Source organism: Paroedura picta, chromosome 16 (genome assembly GCF_049243985.1).
Source record: "Paroedura picta isolate Pp20150507F chromosome 16, Ppicta_v3.0, whole genome shotgun sequence".
In the NCBI taxonomy this organism is placed as follows: domain Eukaryota; kingdom Metazoa; phylum Chordata; class Lepidosauria; order Squamata; family Gekkonidae; genus Paroedura; species Paroedura picta.
In genome coordinates, this window is record NC_135384.1 from 3,999,104 (window position 1) to 4,020,845 (window position 21,742).

Below are 21,742 nucleotides of genomic sequence, written 5' to 3' on the forward strand. Positions count from 1 at the left end.
ATCCCAGCAGCCGGCTCAAGGTTGACTCAGCCTTCCATCCTTCCGAGGTCGGTAAAATGAGTACCCAGCTTGCTGGGGGGGGGGGTAAATGGTAATGACTGGGGAAGGCACTGGCAAACCACCCCGTATTGAGTCTGCCATGAAAACGCTAGAGGGCGTCACCCCAAGGGTCAGACATGACTCAGTGCTTGCACAGGGGATACCTTTACCTTTACTAGTCAACCTGTGGTCCTCCAGATAGTAATGGACTACAATTCCCATGAGCTCCTGCCAGCATTTTCTGACAGGGGCTCATGGGAACTATAGTCCATGAACATCTGGAGGACCACAGGTTGACTACCCCTGCATTAAGGGATAGCAGGTGTCTAGAATGAAGGATTGCTCTTAGTCAGTGTTCAGTACAGTAGACAATGCTGAAGCCAGATGTGCCAGAGAACTGACTGAGTTTAAGGCTGATTCATGTTTCTAAGTTATATAAGATATAGATAACATCACTTGGATTGAATACCACCAATTGGGTGGTACCAGCATGAGCAAAGTATATTTCCAAGCAATTAACAGGGGTTTAATTCCTGGTCGATGCATAATTGTCTGGGGAGGGTCTGTGGATTTGTGGTAGAGCACTTGCTTTGCTCACAAGAGGCCCCATGCTCAATCCCTGGATTTTCCTCACCTAAAAAGTTAAGGCAATTGGTGTTGGGAAAGACCTCTACTACTGACAATTAGGATAAAACATATTGAGCCTGGCCTTTTATGCTTTTGCCATGCATGTCCCTTAAGTTATCATTTTTGCTCTGCAGTGATTTATCTCCTTCCAATGCTCAGTTTGTTTTCTGGTTGCTGTATCCCCATGTTTTCTGAGAATGGTTTTGTGGTCATTTCCCCCATTTCTTTGCTCCCAAGCCAAAGGTAATTCAAAAGCATACAGATTCCCTTGGAGTCCCCCCTCCTTTTTTTTGCCAGTATGGTGTGCTATCCTCTTGAGTTATCCTCTGATTTGGAGAACTGGATTTGATGCCCCCCTCCTCCACATGCCACCGGCTGGATGACTTTGGGCTAGTCACAGTTCTCAGAGCTCTCTCAGTCCCATGGGGAGAGGAAGGGAAGGTGCCTCTAAGCCGCTTTGAGAGTCCTTTAAATAGTGGAAAGAAACTCTTCTCCTTCCCCTCCTCCTCCTCCTCCTCTTCTTCTTCTTGCCCCTCAGAGCCCACTCCTTCACTGCCCACTTTGAGGTTATTCCTCCTGATCTCTACCTTCCCCCATCCTTCCCTCTTCATTTGTGCTTACTTTTCCCATCATGTGATTTTTCTAGTGTGATGAGTCTTGCAAAAGGAGTTAATCACTAAACTTTGTGTTCTGGTTAAAAAAAAAAAATCCCATCGACAGGGAAAGTTTTAAGAGGTAGCATTCCCCTGTGGGACAGCTCTCCAGGAAGCCTCTTTGGAAGCTCTGAGAGATTGGAGGGGGACCTAGGGGCTTAAATGGTGGTGAAGCATGCACTTTTGCATACAGAAGGTCCTAAATATTGTCCCCATCCCCTTCAGCTGTACAGCTTGAGAAAGATATTTCTCTGCCTGACCCCAGAGTTAGAGGTCTAAGATGGAGAGATTAATAGTTTTTAGGGTTGTTAAAAGTTTTCCGGTGAACTTTTAAATCTCTAAGTAGGCATTTTTTTTAAGATGGGGAATCCATACTTGCGAACACTGCTGTCAACTTTGCCAGATGTTCATACTTCTTGTGGCACCACAGAATGAAGTCCTTGTTGATGCTCAGTATTATTTCATCCCCATCCATCCTAGAAAATTTCAGGATAAGGGCAGGAATCAAGATTTTCTGATTTGCACCTTCTTTTATATCTTTTGTCTAAAATGCAAGAGGTATTTATCCTGAGGGACGAAAATACATGTCCACTCATGCCAAAAATGGGACCTGATAAACATCACAAGCCTTTTGTGTCATGTCAATATTATTGCACATTCATCACCCTGATATTTCCTCAGAGGTTTCTGTATTTTGCAAACATTTATTTCAGCCCCTCTTTAAATTTGTGGTATAGCCACTTCTTTTCAGTTTTAAATTATTTCCCCCTGATCTACATGAACCATTCAGATGTACAATTCCTTTATTTCAGTCCTTCAACAGAGAGACACTTTTAATTGCTTACAATTTCTACTATGGAAAACAGGAAGAAGTGCTATTATATAGTGTTCTTTCATCACCCATAACAATCAGAACAGCAATAACACTAAAAATACTGATACTAATACTAATTAGTAGTGATAGTAGCAGCAGCAGCAGCAGTCTCCCTACAGTCCTGACCTGGTTGCACTACCAGTACAAACAGAACTAACAACAAAGATGATGAATGGCCTATTGATTCTTTTTTCTTACTAGATGCTTTCTGCTGTTCAACTCAGGCTTCAGGATTATGATATAGCATTTGGGTGCAAAGATGCAGCCCAGCAAGCAAGCACTGGAGGCCAAGATGGAGAAGATCTCCATGGCCACCATGTCTTTCCCTTTCGTGCTCAGGTAGGCGGGCACAATGCATGGAGGATGGTTTCCAACAAGGACTAAATCTTTGGGTCGAGATTGAAAATAAAGTAGTGTTTATAAGGACTTTCCTTACACAGCAGAAAAGATTAGGCGTTGAAAAAGAGAGAAACATCTGGGGGTCACCTACGCATGTTCTGTAGACTCAAACAAAGGAGAGACGCCTTTTCGCAACGATAATAAGTTTTGGGGAGTTGCTAATTGGCCAGGAGGGATTGTAAAACCCATCCAGCGCCTCAGAATTAACAACCCTTGTAGAATAAGTCCATTAAAAGTTATTTTGTAATTAAAGCATGGATTACCAAAAAGGACAAAGAACAGTCATGTTACATCCCATGTTACATCCATTACATCAGGGGTAGTCAACCTGTGGTCCTCCAGATGTCCATGGACTACAAGTATCATGAGCCCCTGCCAGCAAACGCTGGCAGGGGCTCATGGGAATTGTAGTCCATGGACATCTGGAGGACCACAGGTTGACTACCCCTGCGTGACATCACATTCTAACATTACATTATTTCTTTGAACTTCACCATCCTTCCAGATGAAATTGGGGGCACTGTGGGTAGACAGGTAGTCGGGATGCAGGGAATTCCTGCATTGAGCAGAGGGTTGGACTAGATGACCCTAGAGATCCACCTCTATGATTGTTTAGTGTCTTGTGAAAAAATGCTCCAAGAGGAAGTTCGCTCAGGGATCCCACCAGCAGGAGTGGAGGCTTCTGTGCCCCCCTCCCCAATTAAACTTTGAACTCCAGTTTTGCCCTCCTGTTAACACGTTGCGAGGACTCTGCTGCTCCTGTCGAGGTGTGCCCAAAGTCTGGTTCTTGTGCAAAGAACTCAAAAACAGTCAAAGAGCCCATGAAGGCAAAATACATAGCAATTAAAAAGATACGTAAACTTATTTATTTATGGTTTGTGCAGCGTGTGTAATGTAGTCAGGAGATTGTCTGGCAGCTAGGCAAGGGGGTGATTTTCCATTGCCTGCCTCTGCATCATGACCCCTAGTGGTCCTTGGAGGAACTACCATCCAAATCTTTGAGGGTCTCCCATCCAATTACCAGGCAGGATCTGTTCCTCCCTCCCTCCCTCCCTCCCTCCCTCCCTTCCTTCCTTCAACTCAGGAAGGGTTACAACATTTCATAATAAAAACAGGTTTCAAACAGCTCACTTATTTATTTATTTATTTATTTATTTATTATACCGCCCTTCCCGAAGGCTCAGGGCGGTTTACACGAATCAAGAACATGGTAGGTGAATTTCCTCCAGGCCAGGCTGGATTCTGGAGATTTTCGCTGGTGGTGGGGGATCACTGGGCATGGAATTAGGGTGACTGTGGGTGAGCAGGTAGTTGTTCCTGCATTGTGCAGGGGGTTGGACTAGATGTCCCTGGAGGTCCCTTCCAACTCTATGATTCTATGAAATGCACACAATACAAACACAGCGACAGCTTTCACTTGTTTCTTATGAGATTTTCCTTGCTGTTCAACTCCGGCTTCAGAACGATGATATAGCACTTAGGCAAGAATATGCAGCCCAGCAAGCCAGCGCTGGAGGCCAAGATGGAGAAGATCTCCACGGCCACCATGTCTTTTCCTCTCGTGCTCAGGTAGGTGGGAACGAAAGTTAGCCAAACGCTGCAAAAGATCAACATGCTGAAGGTGATGAACTTGGCTTCATTGAAAGTGTCCGGCAGCTTCCTGGCCAGGAAAGCCACCGTGAAACTGACCGCCGCGAGGAAGCCCATATAGCCCAAGGCACAGTAAAACATGACCTCCGATCCTTCATTACATTGCAGTATAATTTTTCCAGTGAGCGAATGCATGTCTACATCTGGGAATGGGGGGGAAGTCCACAGCCAAAGGCTACAAATGCCCACTTCAACAAAGGAGCAGGAAAAAACAATAGCATATGCCAGTTTTTTCCCTAACCATTTTCGGAAAAGGTTTGTTGGTTTGGAGGCCACAAAAGCCAACACCACGGTCACCGTTTTTGCCAGCACAGAAGACACAGACATGGAGAAGACGATGCTGAAAGCTGTTTGGCAGAGGAGGCAGGACACGGGGTTTGGCTGTCCAATGAAGAGTACAGAGCAGAGGAAGCAAAGAATGAGAGAGACGAGGAGGATGTAGGTAAGGCTCAGGTTGTTGGCTTTGACGATGGGCGTGTCCTGGTGCTTAATGAAGACTGCAAACACCAGAGCTGTGAGCAGAGACAAGAGCAGAGCCAGGAAGGTTAAAATGATGCCCAAAGGTTCTTCAAATGAGAGGAAGACAAGGATCTTGGGAACGCATTGACTGTGGCCCTGGTTTGCATAGTGATCTTCTGGGCAGCTGACACAGGCATCCATGTCTAAAAAAAGAAGACATACTCCTCCCTCTCAAGCAGTTGGACTTTAACAATTTATGTTTAATTAGAAATGGTGTTCTTCATTTTAAAAGGTCATCCCAAAAACAGAGATTGCAATCTGTTGGAATATGCAAGATCTGCAATGTGCATGATTGAGCAGAATATAGAGAGTGTCCTGTAGGGGGCACTGGGGGGGAGAGGTATATTTAGCATAGTTAGGTCAGGAATTTCCTGTTTTTTTTTCCAAATAATCTCCTTCAGTGTCCTGATGGGCTTAATGGGAGACTTCCTGACCCTTGAACCCACCTCCTCCCTCCTTGCCTCTAGAACCAACAAACAACATGACTGAAAACAGAAATTAGAACAGTTAGTTAGTTCTGTGGGGGCTTGGCTTGCTTCAAACATGGTTCATGAAGCACAATTTTGATGAAGCACACCAGGCATTTTGAGAACTATCCTGTATCTGAGCCAGTGTAGTTGTAGCGGTTAAGAGCGGTGGCTTCTAATCTGGTGAGCCGGGTTTGATTCCTTGCTCCTCCACCTGCAGCCAGCTGGGTGACCTTGGGCTCACCACGGCACTGATAAAGCTGCTCTGACCGGGCAGTGATATCAGGGCTCTCTCAGCCTCCCCTCCCTCACAGGGTGTCTGTTGTGGCGAGAGGAAAGGGAAGGCGATTGTAAGCCCCTTTGAGACTCCTTTGGGTAGAGAAAAGCGGCATATAAGAACCCTCTTCTTCTTCTTACCCAGTTGGTCAGATATCTTCCCTTCTGGACATGAAATACACTCATAACAGCAGAATGGCTCCTTCTCTTTCCTTTGCCTCTGATAACCAGGATTGCAGTGGTTGTTGCACAGAGAAACGGGCAGCACCTGTACACCAAGAGAAATGCGAAATTTTAAGCTGGGGGAAGGGGGGCTATTAAGCAGGGACATGGGGGGGGGCTTCTCTAGGCTTTTGTACTGAGTAGCTAATGAGGCTTCCTCATTGAGAGTTGTTGGCTCCCAAAAGCTTTCCATCAAGGGTAGAGCCGGAACTACAAGGGAAGAGTTAGTGTCCTTGGCTTACCCCGCCAACAATCACAGAAGATGCCTCTGTGCAAATCAACAAATCAAAGCATGCCAAAACGAGAATTTGGAGATCCAGAACAGAACAGCCTTGAAGGGAAGCAAGAAAACAAATAGCAACACAGTTTCTATGGCTTTGTGTTGAGGCCCAAGTCTAAGAATGGCAGGGATGTCTAACTTCCCAGAAGTGGATGTATTGTTCAAAGAGGGCAAGGTCAAAAGGGCTCCACCTCCACTTGAGTGAGGGTCATAGATGGTGATAGAGTGGGAAGGGGCCCTAAAGGCCATCTAGTCCCAAGCCTTGCTCAATGCAGGATCAGCCCCAAGCATCCAGGAGAAGGATCTGTCCAGCCACTGCTTGAAGACCGCCAGTGAGGGGGAGCTCCCCACCTCCTTAGGCAGCCCCTTCCACAGCAGATCTAAGAATTATATCCTGCAATTCTGTGTTCTCGTACTAAGGTACGACATGGTATACTATGGCATCTCCCACCAAATAAAGGTAGGCTTCCTTCCAAAATCACATACATAATTATGAAGACTGAATATGAATATTTTTGAACAAATGCACATTTTACCTAGACATTGTTTATTTCCTTTGTGGGCTAAAGTCTCTACAACAACGTCTTACCTGGTTAAAATGTCCATGCCACACAATCATGTCATCAACGATGGTCAGTTTTTTGCCAACAGGGGCACGAGGGTCCAGCTTTCCAACTTTTACTTTGATAAACGAGCTGTTGGACAAAGTGATCCAGTTTATAATCTCAAACTCTGTCATTAATTCTCCGTTTTCGTCAAAACGAACCGTGTCTCCCGCACTGTTGTTAAACAATACATTTCCCAGCAACGGATGGAGCTGCATAAAAATAAAGATTCAATGAATACCGCAGCCTTTCACAGCCTATAGAATCCTAGAGTTGGGCCACATAGGCCATCTAGTCCCACCCTCTGCTCAATTAAAGATGAGCCTCAAGCATCCAGGAGAAGGATCTGTCCAGCCACTGCTTGAAGACCGCCAGTGAGGGGGAGCTCACCACCTCCTTAAGCAGCTGAATCCACTGTGGAACTACTCTGTAAATTTCCCCCCCTGTACCATTCTGCACATGTTTTAAACCCATGACTGTGGGTCCTGTCCTCTGCTGCTGACACAAACCTTTCCCTGCCCTTCTCCAAGTGACAACCTTTCAAATACTTGAAAAGAACAATCCTGCCTCCTCTCAGCGTCCTCTTCTCCAGGCTGAACATTCCCCAGTCCCTCAGGCTTTCCTCACAGGGCTTGGTCCCCAGGCCCCGGATCCTCCTCATTGCTCTCCTCTGCCCCCTCTCCATTTGGTCCATGTCTTTTCTGAAGTGAGGCCTCTGGAACTGAACGCAGTACTCCAGGTGTAGTCTGACCAATGTGGTATACTGTGGCATCTTGTGATTTTGATGCCATGCCTCTGTTGATGTAGTCATCTTTTTTTACTATCATGCCACACTGTCTGCTGGTATTTAGCTTACAGTCCACAAATATCCCAAGATCTCGTTCAAACACACAGGTACCCAGAAGTCTATCACCCATCCCGCATACATGTACTTGTGGACTGTCGGCTAATACGGGCATACAGGGCAATGCAGCAGCAAAAAGTGAATGCAATCTTGGGCATCACATCAAAATCGCTAGATGTCATAGTCCTGTTATATACTGCATTGGTCAGACTGCACTGGGAACAGTCATAGAGCAGCGTGTCCCAGGTAGTTCGGTTTGGGAAAGTCCTCAATCCATCCAAGCCAGGATCCAAGCCAATCTGTTGCCAATCCAGGTAAAAAACACTGATCTAGTTTAACTACAAACCTAATACTTTGGCCACCTCATGAGAAGGAAGGATTCCCTGGAGAAGAGCCAAATGCTGGGAGTGATTGAGGACAAAAGAAAAAGGGGACGACAGAGAATGAGGTGGCTGGATGGAGTCACTGAAGCAGTTGGTGTGAGCTTAAATGGACTCCGGGGAATGGTAGAGGACAGGAAGGCCTGGAGGATCATTATCCATGGGGTCGCAATGGGTCAGACGTGACTTAACAACTAACAACAACAACAAGGAGTGTGGTGGCTTTTATGTCTCTGTGTTGGATAAAGTTGTCACCTGCCATGGCTGCATAGTTTGACGATTCAGTCTCCCTCTCGTCCCAAACAATTTATGCTTGCATCTGTGTTCAGACAGAGCATGTAAAGCATGCGCCGCAGCATGGGCAGCGTTGTAGATGCTGTAACTGTGGCTCATCATAGACATTTCAAAAAAAGGCCCAGGCAGGCTCTCCAATTTCTCTTCTCCGGTGCATGTGCCCACACGCTCAGCTGCATCGGAAGTGCTCAGTGAACAATTGAATGCATGTTCCCAGAAATTCTGGATAAAGCTATCTCCTGTGGCCCAGTTAATCCTCACATTTTGAAGAAAGTTTTGGAATTTCAGTGGCTCCTTTGAATGAACAGCGAAGGACAATGCGCCGTGGAAAGGCTGTAAATCCCAGTTCTTTTGAATGGTCAGGGATGCAAAATCCCACTGTGACGTCACAATCCACACCTTACCACTTGGAGTTGTGGAATACATGAGCAAGACTCCATAGATCATGAATCTTATATTCTGCATGGAAGGGTATTCTCCATTGACAACGACAACATTGGCTCTGTTCTCCATCACCACTGGATATTTTTCAATCAGTGTGAAGTATAAATCAGTGGTATCATGTACGTTAGTGATGCTAGGGGTTCGTTCTATAAAAGCAGGACAGATGCTGTTCTGGATAAGCAACGGAGTCAGCACCTGTACAAATTTTTCCCCATTCTCATCATCCATGGCCAGGAGACCAATCCATGTCCATCTGAAATGCTGGAGCAACAAGACAATTCCTACATATTGAGTAGCTTCATTTGGGACCATCTGGTACATGGAGTGGGATTGTTCTTTGTTTCTCAGCCCTGGGGCAATGGAACCATAGGTGAACTAAAAGCAAATAAACATTTTGTTTTGTTATTATTGTTATTTTGATTTGTTTCCTGCCACTCCCAATATCAGCTCATGGCGGGGTACAGTTGTCCACAATAAAAGCCCTTAAAACCCCTGATAAAACCCCATTAAAACCCATGGACATAAAAACATACCCCAAAAACCAACAAAGTCACAGAGAACACGGTGGAATAACTCCACCTTCAACTTTCAATCCCCCATTAATATCTAATAGAGGGGGTGGGAAGAGGGGCACAGATGAAATATAGCTAAGCCACCACTTACACCGTTCAACGCTGGGAGCCCCCAGACGGATCTTCCTTGCTGTGCTCTCCTCAACCATAGACCTGCCTCATGGTGATTTATGGCCTAGTGAGTTTGGCTGATACTGGGAACTCCTGAGTCGGAATGGCACGAATTAGTTCACAACTGAAAGCTCATGTTAAATTTGGCTGGTTCTTGGTTTACAAAGCTATGTTCATGAGCTCTGCTATCGTCACGAATGGCCAGGAGCTTTTAGTGCAGTTCGTGGATGGTTTGTGAATGGCTACATTTTTCAAAGAAAACAAAGATCATGGCATCCGGCCCTCTCAATTCCTGGCAAATAGATGGGGAAGAAATGGAGATAGTGACAGATTTTATTTTCCTGGGCTCCAAGATCACTGCAGATGGAGACTGCAGCAAAGAAATTAAAAGACGCTTGCTCCTGGGGAGGAAAGCTATGGCAAATCTAGACAGCATCCTAAAAAGCAGAGACATCACCCTGCCGACAAAAGTGCGTTTAGTCAAGGCTATGGTATTCCCAGTTGCAATGTATGGCTGCGAAAGTTGGACCATAAGGAAGGCCGAGCGTCAAAGAATTGAGGCTTTTGAACTCTGGTGCTGGAGAAGACTCTTGCGAGTCCCTTGGACTGCAAGGCGAACAAACCGGTCAGTCCTAGAGGAGATCAACCCTGACTGCTCTTTAGAAGGCCAGATCCTGAAGATGAAACTCAAATACTTTGGCCACCTCATGAGAAGGAAGGACTCCCTGGAGAAGAGCCTAATGCTGGGAGCGATCGAGGGCAAAAGAAGAAGGGGACGACAGAGAATGAGGTGGCTGGATGGAGTCACTGAAGCAGTAGGTGCAAACTTAAATGGACTCCGGGGAATGGTAGAGGACAGGAAGGCCTGGAGGATCATTGTCCATGGGGTCGCGATGGGTCGGACACGACTTCGCACATAACAACAACAACAATAACAACATTTTTCAAACTGTCTCCAGTCAATCAGCTTGTTTCCCAAACTTCCGAGCAACAACAGAGGTGGGATTCTCCAGCCTTGGAAACACCAATAGGGTGCCTCCAGAGCTGATCGGGCACTGCTCAGGATACCTTACTCCCAGCTCAGCGTGAGCATAATTATAGGCCGAGCATCCTGGCTCAGCGTAATCTACCTCAAAAGAAAGGGCATAGGGGTGATCCCACAGACTGCCTTAAGCTGAGTTCCTTCGATGAATACCGAGATAAAAAACTATCTAGACCAATTCTTTTGCATGCTAATGGATTCAGACCTCTTAAAGCATCCCAGAAAGACAATAGAATATTGAGCTATGTGCCATGGTGGTAAAATCTCTTCAGAAGAAGAGGAGGATGAGTTGGTTCTTATACGCCACTTTTCTCTACCAGAAGGAGTCTCAAAGCGGCTTAAAGTTGCCTTCCCTTTCCTCTCCTCACAACAGACACCCTGTGAGGGAAATGAGGCTGACAGAGCCCTGATAATACTGCTCAGTCAGAACAGATCTATCAGGGCTGTGACTAGCCCAAGGTCACCCAGCTGGCTGCAGGTGGAGGAGTGGGGAATCAAACAAGATTAGAAGTCGGTACTCCTAACCACTCCAAGAACCTACCTGCGGAATCTTGTAGAGGCTGGAGATGGTGGCTACGTGAAACGATGTCTCAGAGCCATATCCCCCGACGACAGCTATCAGGTTGTTTTGGAGGTCACACTTAAAGTTGGGGATAAGCCTGTGGGATGTTGAAAGCAGGTTCAAAATGTTCCTATAGGTCATTTGGGCATCATAATAGCTGTCATGGATGTGGAGACCCAAAGTGATATTGGGCAGGATCTTAGAGCTTTCATTGATTTCACGAACTGCAAATGCCAGGGCTAAAAGATGTTGATACTTCTTTAGTATGACTCTGTCAACATTATGAGGGGGAAAAAACAGAGAGAAAGATGCAGTAAGTAAAATATTTAGTGTTCTAGCCGCTGCCCTGAACATCATACAATCGATGAGCCAGGACAACTTTAAAAAGCAGCAATAAATCAATTATAAAAAGACAATGATGAAAGGCAGAGTTAGGTTCATGATACTGAATGCAGGCATATCTCTTTTAGAAACTGGGACATACAAAGCAATTCCTTAACTTGATCTAGCAATTTCCATTTACAGGAATATATGGTTGTTGGTTTTTTTTAATTAAAGGGAGATTAGCACAAGGAGCAGGATTCTAAAATAAACTCTCTGGATGGTCAGAGACTTTTTAAGATTAACTGAATATATTCTAGTCTTCAACCAGGTGAAATTACAGTGACAAGAAGCTGGATTCTAAGATAAGCTCTCTGGATGGTCAGACACTTTTTAAGATTAACTGAATATATTCTAGTCTTCAACCAGGTGAAATTTACAGCGACAAGGGAATGAGAACATAGCATGGCATTTGTTAAGTATAAATAATGTACAATAGATCACAAATACAATGAATGGTTTGGATAGACTGATCCTGTCAGATCTTGGGCTGACCCTGTCTGATATTTGGCTGGGAGGTCTACAAAGATTCTCTAAGGAACTCTACACAGGGAGCAGGAACCTGAGAGGTAGTAAATGCCTAAGAGACGAATTCATGGGAGGGGCAGAGCTTGAACCAACTATGCCCCTTTGGGTAGCCTACAAGCCTACTTTCTACATCTTCAGTGCCTGTCATACTCAGAAGCAAGGTGGGATTTGACTCTGTCTTGCTAGTTGAGAAATAGATGAAGTCCTTACGATGCTTCTGTCGGTAGGTTCTGTGCAGGCTGTTCCCTGAAGGAAACGGTATTGAAAAGAAACAAGAGCTGGGAAGTCATCCCTCCTACAGTGTAGTCACCTGGCTGATGAAATTTGTGCAGGATTGGGAAAAACTCACTGCAGTGGCAAATCATAGAATGGACTGTGCCCATTTTGCGAAGGAAGAGCACCAGCAACAACACCGTTATGGGGTGGGACAGCCTCATAACTTTCAACATATCCTTCTTTTTCTGTTTCTGACACTATCTTCAAAGCATAAATGAGACTGCTGGTTCTTTGGATATCTTAGTCAGGAACCTTGGCTGAACCCAGCTATGAAAGAGACTGTCGCAGTTCTTAATTGAGGTCTTTAACTGTTACCCTTCTGTGCTCCATGTGGATTGAACATGTCCCGCACATAAACGTTTTATTCTCCAAGTGAGCAGGTCATTAAGATGGACTGGCTTAAAGTTTTACTCCAAAGAAACAATAATATATTAAATGTTCTCAATGATAGATGAAGGTCATAATTTTCTAAGATGCACCAATAATAGACTTCTTAGTGAAATTGGCAAGTATCTGGAGGATGATGGAAAGCAAATATAGGAACAAAGATCTAGTTGCAGATACTGCCAAAAGTAGTGGCCACCTGCACCTAGTTAGTAGCCGAAGAAACAAAAGCAAGAAGGAATCCTGCTAAAATTGGAAAAAGAGCATCGTGAAAAATGCATCCAGATAATCATCAAGGAGAGGTTAGCATTTTTCTGACAGGACAAAATGCTAGTTCTCCCAACTTCTTGCGGCATTTCCTAAAACAAATTTCAGAGGGAAAGAAGTGGATGCAGTAAAATCATGAAATGTTCAGAAATGTTTAAAAACTGAAAATGTTCAGAAACCAAACTGGAAGAGCCCACCTTGTTGGTACGCTGAGTTCAGTAGCAAGATTTTATAGCATTGTTCCATGTAAGCTGTTAATTTTTTTCCCTAGCGGTTTTCATTTGGTTTGGTTGCCTTGAAAACTAATCATGGTGATTTGAATAATGAAAGAGGAGATAATCACTTGGGACAAAGAACAGCAGAAGACAAAACTTTTGGAGTTTTCATTTTTTCCGAGATGTCACTGACACTATTCCCTTGGGAATGAGATTTGCATGTACCTTGATTTTATACCCAAGCTGTCTTTTCTTAGAAGACTATCACCTTGCTGCAATAAGCCAAAGGCCTCAGGTTCAATCCTGGGCACCCATTAAGGCAGGGGTAGTCAACCTGTTAAGAGCCTCTTGTGGCGCAGAGTGGTAAGACAGCCGTCTGAAAGCTTTGCCCATGAGGCTGGGAGTTCAATCCCAGCAGCTGGCTCAAGGTTGACTCAGCCTTCCATCCTTCCGAGGTCGGTAAAATGAGTACCCAGCTTGCTGGGGGGGGGGGGGTAAATGGTAATGACTGGGGAAGGCACTGGCAAACCACCCCGTATTGAGTCTGCCATGAAAACGCTAGAAGGCGTCACCCCAAGGGTCAGACATGACTCAGTGCTTGCACAGGGGATACCTTTACCTTTACTAGTCAACCTGTGGTCCTCCAGATAGTAATGGACTACAATTCCCATGAGCTCCTGCCAGCATTTTCTGACAGAGGCTCATGGGAACTATAGTCCATGAACATCTGGAGGACCACAGGTTGACTACCCCTGCATTAAGGGATAGCAGGTGTCTAGAATGAAGGATTGCTCTTAGTCAGTGTTCAGTACAGTAGACAATGCTGAAGCCAGATGTGCCAGATATAGATAACATCACTTGGATTGAATACCATCAAATGGGTGGTACCAGCATGAGCAAAGTATATTTCCAAGCAATTAACAGGGGGTTAATTCCTGGTCGATGCATAATTGTCTGGGGAGGGTCTGTGGATTTGTGGTAGAGCACTTGCTTTGCTCACAAGAGGTCCCATGCTCAATCCCTGGATTTTCCTCACCTAAAAAGTTAAGGCAATTGGTGTTGGGAAAGACCTCTACTACTGACAATTAGGATAAAACATATTGAGGCTGGCCTTTTATGCTTTTGCCATGCATGTCCCTTAAGTTATCATTTTTGCTCTGCAGTGATTTATCTCCTTCCAATGCTCAGATTGTTTTCTGGTTGCTGTATCCCCATGTTTTCTGAGAATGGTTTTGCGGTCATTTCCCCCATTTCTTTGCTCCCAAGCCAAAGGTAATTCAAAAGCATACAGATTCCCTTGGAGTCCCCCCTCCTTTTTTTTGCCAGTATGGTGTGCTATCCTCTTGAGTTATCCTCTGATTTGGAGAACTGGATTTGATGCCCCCCTCCTCCACATGCCACCGGCTGGATGACGTTGGGCTAGTCACAGTTCCCAGAGCTCTCTTAGTCCCATGGGGAGAGGAAGGGAAGGTGCCTCTAAGCCGCTTTGAGAGTCCTTTAAATAGTGAAAAGAAACTCTTCTCCTTCCCCTCCTCCTCCTCTTCTTCTTGCCCCTCACAGCCCACTCCTTCACTGCCCACCTTGTGGTTATTCCTCCTGATCTCTACCTTCCCCCATCCTTCCCTCTTCAGTTGTGCTTACTTTTCCCATCGTGTGATTTTTCTAGTGTGATGAGTCTTGCAAAAGGAGTTAATCACTAAACTTTGTGTTCTGGTAAAAAAAAAAATCCCATCGACAGGGAAAGTTTTAAGAGGTAGCATTCCCCTGTGTGGCAGCTCTCCAGGAAGCCTCTTTGGAAGCTCTGAGAGATTGGAGGGGGACCTAGGGGCTTAAATGGTGGTGAATACTTTTGCATACAGAAGGTCCTAAATATTGTCCCCATCCCCTTCAGCTGTACAGCTTGAGAAAGATATTTCTCTGCCTGACCCCAGAGTTAGAGGTCTAAGATGGAGAGATTAATAGTTTTTAGGGTTGTTAAAAGTTTTCCGGTGAACTTTTAAATCTCTAAGTAGGCATTTTTTTTTAAGATGGGGAATCCATACATGCGAACACTGCTGTCAACTTTGCCAGATGTTCATACTTCTTGTGGCACCACAGAATGAAGTCCTTGTTGATGCTCAGTATTATTTCATCCCCATCCATCCTAGAAAATTTCAGGATAAGGGCAGGAATCAAGATTTTCTGATTTGCACCTTCTTTTATATCTTTTGTCTAAAATGCAAGAGGTATTTATCCTGAGGGACGAAAATACATGTCCACTCATGCCAAAAATGGGACCTGATAAACATCACAAGCCTTTTGTGTCATGTCAATATTATTGCACATTCATCACCCTGATATTTCCTCAGAGGTTTCTGTATTTTGCAAACATTTATTTCAGCCCCTCTTTAAATTTGTGGTATAGCCACTTCTTTTCAGTTTTAAATTATTTCCCCCTGATCTACATGAACCATTCAGATGTACAATTCCTTTATTTCAGTCCTTCAACAGAGAGACACTTTTAATTGCTTACAATTTCTACTATGGAAAACAGGAAGAAGTGCTATTATATAGTGTTCTTTCATCACCCATAACATTCAGAACAGCAATAACACTAAAAATACTGATACTAATACTAATTAGTAGTGATAGTAGCAGCAGCAGCAGTCTCCCTACAGTCCTGACCTGGTTGCACTACCAGTACAAACAGAACTAACAACAAAGATGATGGATGGCCTATTGATTCTTTTTCCTTACTAGATGCTTTCTGCTGTTCAACTCAGGCTTCAGGATTATGATATAGCATTTAGGCGCAAAGATGCAGCCCAGCAAGCCAGCACTGGAGGCCAAGATGGAGAAGATCTCCATGGCCACCATGTCTTTCCCTTTCGTGCTCAGGTAGGCGGGCACAAAGGACAGCCAAACACTGCAAAAGACCAACATGCTGAAGGTGATGAACTTGGCCTCGTTAAAACTGTCAGGCAGCTTCCTCGCTAGGAAAGCCACCACGCAGCAGACGGTGGCAAGAAAGCCCATGTAGCCCAAGACACTGTAAAACATGGCGACCGAGCCCTCATTACATTGCACGATGATTTCTCTACTCAGAGAGTGCTTGTCCATATCTGGGAAAGGAGGAGAAGAACTCAACCAAAGAGTGCAAATAGCTACTTGAACAAGGGAGCAGGAAATGACAATAGAATACGTCATTCTTTTCCCCATCCACTTCCTGAAAATATTTCCAGGCTTGGAGGCCATGAAAGCAGCCACGACAGTCACCGTTTTTGCCAAGACGGAAGAAACGGCAACCGAGAAGATGATACCAAAAGCAGTTTGGCGGAGGAAGCAGGTCACCTGCTTAGGTTGCCCGACGAAGAGGCAAGAGCAGAGGAAGCAAAGAAGGATGGAGACGAGGAGCAGGTAAGTGAGGCTCCGGTTGTTGGCTTTGACGATGGGGGTGTCCCGATGCTTAACAAAAATGGCCAGCACCAGCGCTGTGAGCAGAGCAGCAAAAAGAGCCAAGGAGATGAAAGCAATGCCTAAAGGTTCTGCAAAGGAGAGGAAGTTTTGGGTCTTGGCAATGCATTGATCTTGGCTGCTGTGTGAATAGTGATCTTCTGGGCAAGCAACACAGGATTCCATGTCTGGAAGAGGAAAAGATGCACATGTTCTAAGTTGGAAACATTTTTTCCCTTCTCTGAATTACAGGAATTCAAATACTCCTACCTTCTTGGTCTGAGATTTCCCCATCGGGACACGGAGCACAATCATAGCAACAGAATTTCTCTCCCTCCTTCTTTTTCCTGCTGTATCCGGGCTTGCATTTGTCATTACAGACAGAGGAAGGTGGGACCTGTTCTGAGACAACAGAATCATTTAGAGCGTTTGTAGCTTTTGTTTGAAACCTGCTCTACCAACAAGGAGACTGAATATACAGAATCATAGTAACTATGAAATGTTGGACAGTATAAACCATAACCGAGAACCCAAGAAAACTGAACTTTCCATGGTTTACAAAACAATTGATGCATTATTGTAGAATTACGCAGCCTCACAATGTGCTGCAGAGTGAAAGGATTCTCCCCTATCCCCCAACCCTCCACTGACATAATGCTTTAGGATGCTTAGGGCTGATCCTGCGTTGAGCAGGGGGTTGGACTAGATGGCCTGTGTGGCCCCTTCCAACTCTATGATTCTATAATGGATGACAATAATTTTTACTCCGTTAGCTTACGTGAGTCAGCTTCTTGTGCCAAGTAATTCTGTCCTCTTGAATGATGAGTGCTTTCCCTGGAGGAGCCTGAGGATCCAGCCTCCCTACCTTGACTCTCGCATAGGAGTTATTTGGGAAAGTGACCAAGTTCCTAAGATCAAATCCACCTGCTAGTTCTCCATGGTCATCCAACACAATTTCATCCCCAGCACTGTTGTTGAATGAGAGCCACTGTAGAAAGGAGTGGAGCTAGGCCAAATGGGAAAGAGGACCACAGTTGATTAGAAAAGTCTAATAATGAAGGCATTTCACACCAGTCTAATGTACCAAGAACACGACTGGATACCCAAGACAATGGAGAGGGCATACCTGCCAGGGCATCCTATCCATATGTTCTCGTGTCTTCTTTTTCTTTATGTCCATGAAATGTACGGCATAGGCCAAGGCATAAGCAATGTTATAGATAGTGTAGCTGTGGCCAGTCATGCTCATTTCAAAAAATGTTGCTGGAAGACTCTCCAACCTCTCTTCTCCAGTACACAGCTCACTGTTGTCTGCTGGTCTTCTAGAATTAGGCAAAGAACAACCAAATTCTTCTTCCCAGAAGTTCTTGAAAAAACCATCCTGATGTGTCCAAGGAGGTCTTACCGTCTGGAGAAATGTCTGGAAACCTGTTAGCTCATTGGAATAAATTGCAAAAGTAAGAGCACCCTGAAATATTTCTACGTCCCAGGATCTTTGAATGCTTGTGAAGGCAAAGTCAATTTGGGCAGTTGTTATCCACACTTTTCCTGTAGAGTTTCCCTCTGTTTCCTCCAGATTGGTCAGAGTCCTTAACCATGTAACTACTGACAGCCATATAATACTGGATGTTTCTCCATGTAGAACAATAGCAGTGGCATTGCCTTTTAGAAAACCTGTACTGGTATTGTAAAAGATTTGGATAGTGTCAACAACATGGGCTATTACTGGAGCTCTTTCTGTGAAGTCCGAACAGATCTCATGCTTAGAGAGCATCGGCTCCAAGGCATGCAAGAAATGTTCCCCAGCTTGGTCATCTGTAGTGATGAGCCCAACCCATTTCCATCCGAAATGTAGAAGCAACTGAACAATCCCCACGTACTGAAGCCGTTCATTGGGCACCATGCGGTAAAAGGGAGGGAAATAGATTCCATCATTCGTCGTTGACTCAAAAGATCCATATGAAATCTAAGAGAGATAAATGGGTGGGAGAGACAAGATGTAGAATTTGAGAATATACACTTCTTAGTCTTAATGGACTTCAGGAGACCTTTACTTGCTTCCATGGTCAGAATCCTGCTCAAGGTGGCTTCTTCCAGTTTTTCCAAATCAAGAAGACATGGACAGCTGGGATTTGCTCCATTTGATATATAGGCCCATTATGCACGGCCGCCGAACCGGCGGTTGGCGGTCGCATGGAAAACACGGAGGAGGATGAAGTGAGGCAAATTGCGAATGCACGGGACGGAACACCCTGTTGGCAAAACCCGGAGCAGCCGCCGGCTGCAGCTGCCGAGATGGCGAAGTGGAGCAAACAGGAAGGGAGGCGTGTGCGGTCCCTCTGGTCCCCCTCCCCTGTGGGCTCCGCGGCCACCTGTACGTCCCTGTTCCCTTTGGTCCTGTCTGAACTGCAACTGCGTTTCAGTGGCCGCTTTGAAGGCCCGATTATGCACACGGCCTCTCCGGCACCGCGTCTGGTTGTGCCCTGGTCAGCCGGGAAGCTCCGCTTTCTTCCGCTGCTGCCATTCCACTTCGAGTGCGGGCCTTCCCCTCCGTGCATAATAGGCCATATGGGCACATTTTAAAAGTGCTTTTCCCACCTGTGTCATTCAGGAATCTGGGATTCACTGGTTGTTTAGGGGCTGAGGAGCATTGTTCTTTGCCTTTTTCCTTTTGGCTTGTGGAAGTACATTTGAACCAAGTACAGAGACCAAGACATAAGAGGAAAGATTGGGGGAGCCTGGTCTGACTGAGAGGGGATCTGATAACCATCTTCAAGTATTTAAAAGGCTGCCATGTAGAGGATGGAGCAGAGTTGTTCTCTTCAGGTTTATGTATGGACAAGGGAACCCTGAGCGTGATCTTTGAACACAGACTAATAGCTTTAGATGGAAAATGTTCTTTATTTGGTGAAATTCCATACCATATGCATGCAAAGCAGAGATTCTTTGGCTGATCCTCAACACATCCCTTAAATCTACTCTCCCTCACATCTGCACGTGGAGCTCTGTCTCAGTCTGCCATGAAAACCCATACATTTCACATTCTTTTCTCACTTTGTTTCCAATGATGACCATCTTCTTTGTGAACCTTCAACAGTACTGCCATAAAGGAAAGTTTATATGACATTTGAGAGCCCCCAGTCATCTCCATGTACCGATATTACCTGTGGGATCTTGTAAAGACCCAAGATGTCTGCCATGTGTTTGGAAGTATCCAGACCTAATCCCCCGATAACTCCCACAAGGTTTTTCGTGGCGCCGCACTGATAGTTGGGAACAAACAGACGTGATTTGAAAAGGAGATCCAGAGTGCTTCGATAAGCCATCTTTGCTTCAAAGTGGTTGTCGAGGATGTGGAACCCCAAGGTGAGATTCGGTAAGATTTTGGGATTCTTATTGATCTCTTGGATGGCAAACACCAAGGCCAGGATGTGCTGGTAGAACTTGGGGACAAAACTGAAAATAAAATGCTTTTTGTTTGACAGGAGAAATCATTGTATCATTTTGGCAAATACTATCTTTAAATACCTAGGAAAAGATCTGTTGGGACCTTTTGGATTGGGCCTGGGATAGAATCATAGTAACATATTATTGTTATTTATTTATTACGGTCATTGACCAGCATCAATATAGTAACATATTTAATAAGCAGGGGAGGTTTACAAGGCAAACCCATCATCTCTTTTGCTACTTGAACCAACCATTCAACAACTACCTATTCTTTTCTGAGAGAAAAATAAAATTTCAGAAGGTGAACAATCCTCGAAAACCCATCCATATTCTGATGTTTTCCTGTATCTCACAGATATTTTTCCAGATGAGAGGGTCAAATTTTAACAAAATCTGGAATAACCTCATGTTATCAAACCTATCTAAACACATCAGAACATTTCGGTTTTAATTTGTCATTCAATAAAAAGTGAAAATGATCCTTAAAAAAAAAAACTGGAGAAAAGGTGCTGTAATTTGGATCAGACAAGGATTTCACTTGTGAGTACAATTCAGCCCCTTCGCATTTCTGAAGATGTGGAAGCGAGGACATTCTTAAAATGTCAATAAGGAAACAGGACAGCCACACTAAATATTACTGTTTAGCCAAGGATGTCATTTCCATTTATAAATATTCCTTTGCCAGTCAACCAAGGTGAGTGAGAAGTGGCAACAAACTAGTAACCAATTTAGTAAGTTTCGGAGGTTGTTGGCAAGTTTAATTTTAGGCTGTGAATGAAGACAGTAACTTAATGAGCTTCATGGACCAACAGGAAGTTGGTTGCAGTGTCACAGGTCTGTCTTTCATTCTAATTAATACATCACAACAGCTGCAGCCTGGAAAACATTGCTGTCCCCTTTGAAGTGGGGAGAGTTTACACCCTCATTATGGTGACAATTTTCCATGGAAAGATTTCTCCTTATGGGTTTGTCCTTCTGTAGACTTGTAAAGCCCCACCATTGACAAACAACACATCAGGCTAAAGGCTCTGTAACCTACAGAGTGGTTATGGCATATCAAGGTTATGGTTTGAATATATCCAGCTGGGCATGTGTTTTTAGTCTGTGTGTGCTTATTCCTGAAAAACTGAATTTTTAAATGAATGCTATTACTGGTGCCACTCAGTTTGTTCACACAGAAAGACCTGTATAGCAAGGGAGGCAGACTATTTAGTAAATGTAATATCCATCAAACTCTCAAGTTGTATCCACTTCATATATATCCCCCCTTTCTCAGGATTACAAAGATCAGGATTACAGAACGGGAAACAGTGAAAGCAAATATCCGGGTAAGGCATTACGGACAACAATGTGTAACATGGTAGCCATTTAGAGGAGCAAACAAGGTGGTAATAAATCAGCAGGGCACATCTATTTCCTTACAAAAGTGACCTCCTGAGATATCTCCCTATATGGTCAATTCTGGTTCCTTTGCATTTGCCCATATATAAACCTAATACCCATCTTAGAACTTCATCAGAGAGGAAACGCAATCATGAACTTGAAAACAATCCTTGAAATGAAGGGGAAACATTCCTTACTGTGGCTGTTTAGCAGATTCCAGAGAAGGGTGTTTTTCAAAGGAGATTTTAAGGATATTACTGCCGATATGAGTTACAACTGCACCAAAGAGCATTTCACCTGGCTGATACCATTCATGGGGAATCTGAAGGGGTTCTGTCTGCACACACATCCAACTATGTGTTTTGTGTGATACGAGATAGAGCAGGAGCAGCGTCAAAGATACCATCATGATAATGGCAAAGCTTCCCCCCGGAGGCCAATTCTCCCAGTTTCCTGGTTTTCTCCAGGGCTTCCAGAAGGCAGTTTGGATTGTAACTGGTCCTGTGCTACAATTCTGAGCCTGAGATTTACCAGTCTTGTCCATGGACTGAATTGGGTGCAAAATG

The 21,742-nt window shown here is 44.6% G+C and overlaps 2 protein-coding genes across 2 annotated transcripts; both read right to left on the reverse strand.

The window, feature by feature from the left end:
* Positions 1-4,005: 4,005 nt before the first annotated feature.
* Positions 4,006-5,835, reverse strand: LOC143826567 (vomeronasal type-2 receptor 26-like). Its single transcript, XM_077315403.1, has 2 exons — positions 5,646-5,835; positions 4,006-4,904 (listed from the first exon to the last, which is right to left on the reverse strand). The coding sequence occupies exons 1-2, from the start codon at positions 5,833-5,835 to the stop codon at positions 4,006-4,008; spliced, it is 1,089 nt and encodes a 362-aa protein (XP_077171518.1).
* A 9,791-nt stretch (positions 5,836-15,626) lies between these two features.
* LOC143826569 (vomeronasal type-2 receptor 26-like) lies at positions 15,627-18,246 on the reverse strand. The gene is made up of 4 exons (XM_077315404.1): positions 17,470-18,246; positions 17,122-17,349; positions 16,614-16,740; positions 15,627-16,531 (listed from the first exon to the last, which is right to left on the reverse strand). The coding sequence occupies exons 1-4, from the start codon at positions 18,244-18,246 to the stop codon at positions 15,627-15,629; spliced, it is 2,037 nt and encodes a 678-aa protein (XP_077171519.1).
* Positions 18,247-21,742: the final 3,496 nt, after the last annotated feature.

What these genes read in the sequence shown, in the direction of transcription:
- LOC143826569 (XM_077315404.1), bottom strand. Translation starts at nt 18,246, where the DNA reads ATGGTGCCCAATGAACGGCTTCAGTACGTGGGGATTGTTCAGTTGCTT. An exon ending in TGGATAGGATGCCCTGGCAG is followed by an intron (nt 17,350 to 17,469) that starts GTATGCCCTCTC and finishes CATTTGGCCTAG; the next exon opens with CTCCACTCCTTTCTACAGTG. An exon ending in GGCACAAGAAGCTGACTCAC is followed by an intron (nt 16,741 to 17,121) that starts GTAAGCTAACGG and finishes GTCTCAGAACAG; the next exon opens with GTCCCACCTTCCTCTGTCTG.
- LOC143826567 (XM_077315403.1), bottom strand. Translation starts at nt 5,835, where the DNA reads ATGTCCCTGCTTAATAGCCCCCCTTCCCCCAGCTTAAAATTTCGCATT. An exon ending in GAAGATATCTGACCAACTGG is followed by an intron (nt 4,905 to 5,645) that starts GTAAGAAGAAGA and finishes TTCTTTTTTTAG; the next exon opens with ACATGGATGCCTGTGTCAGC.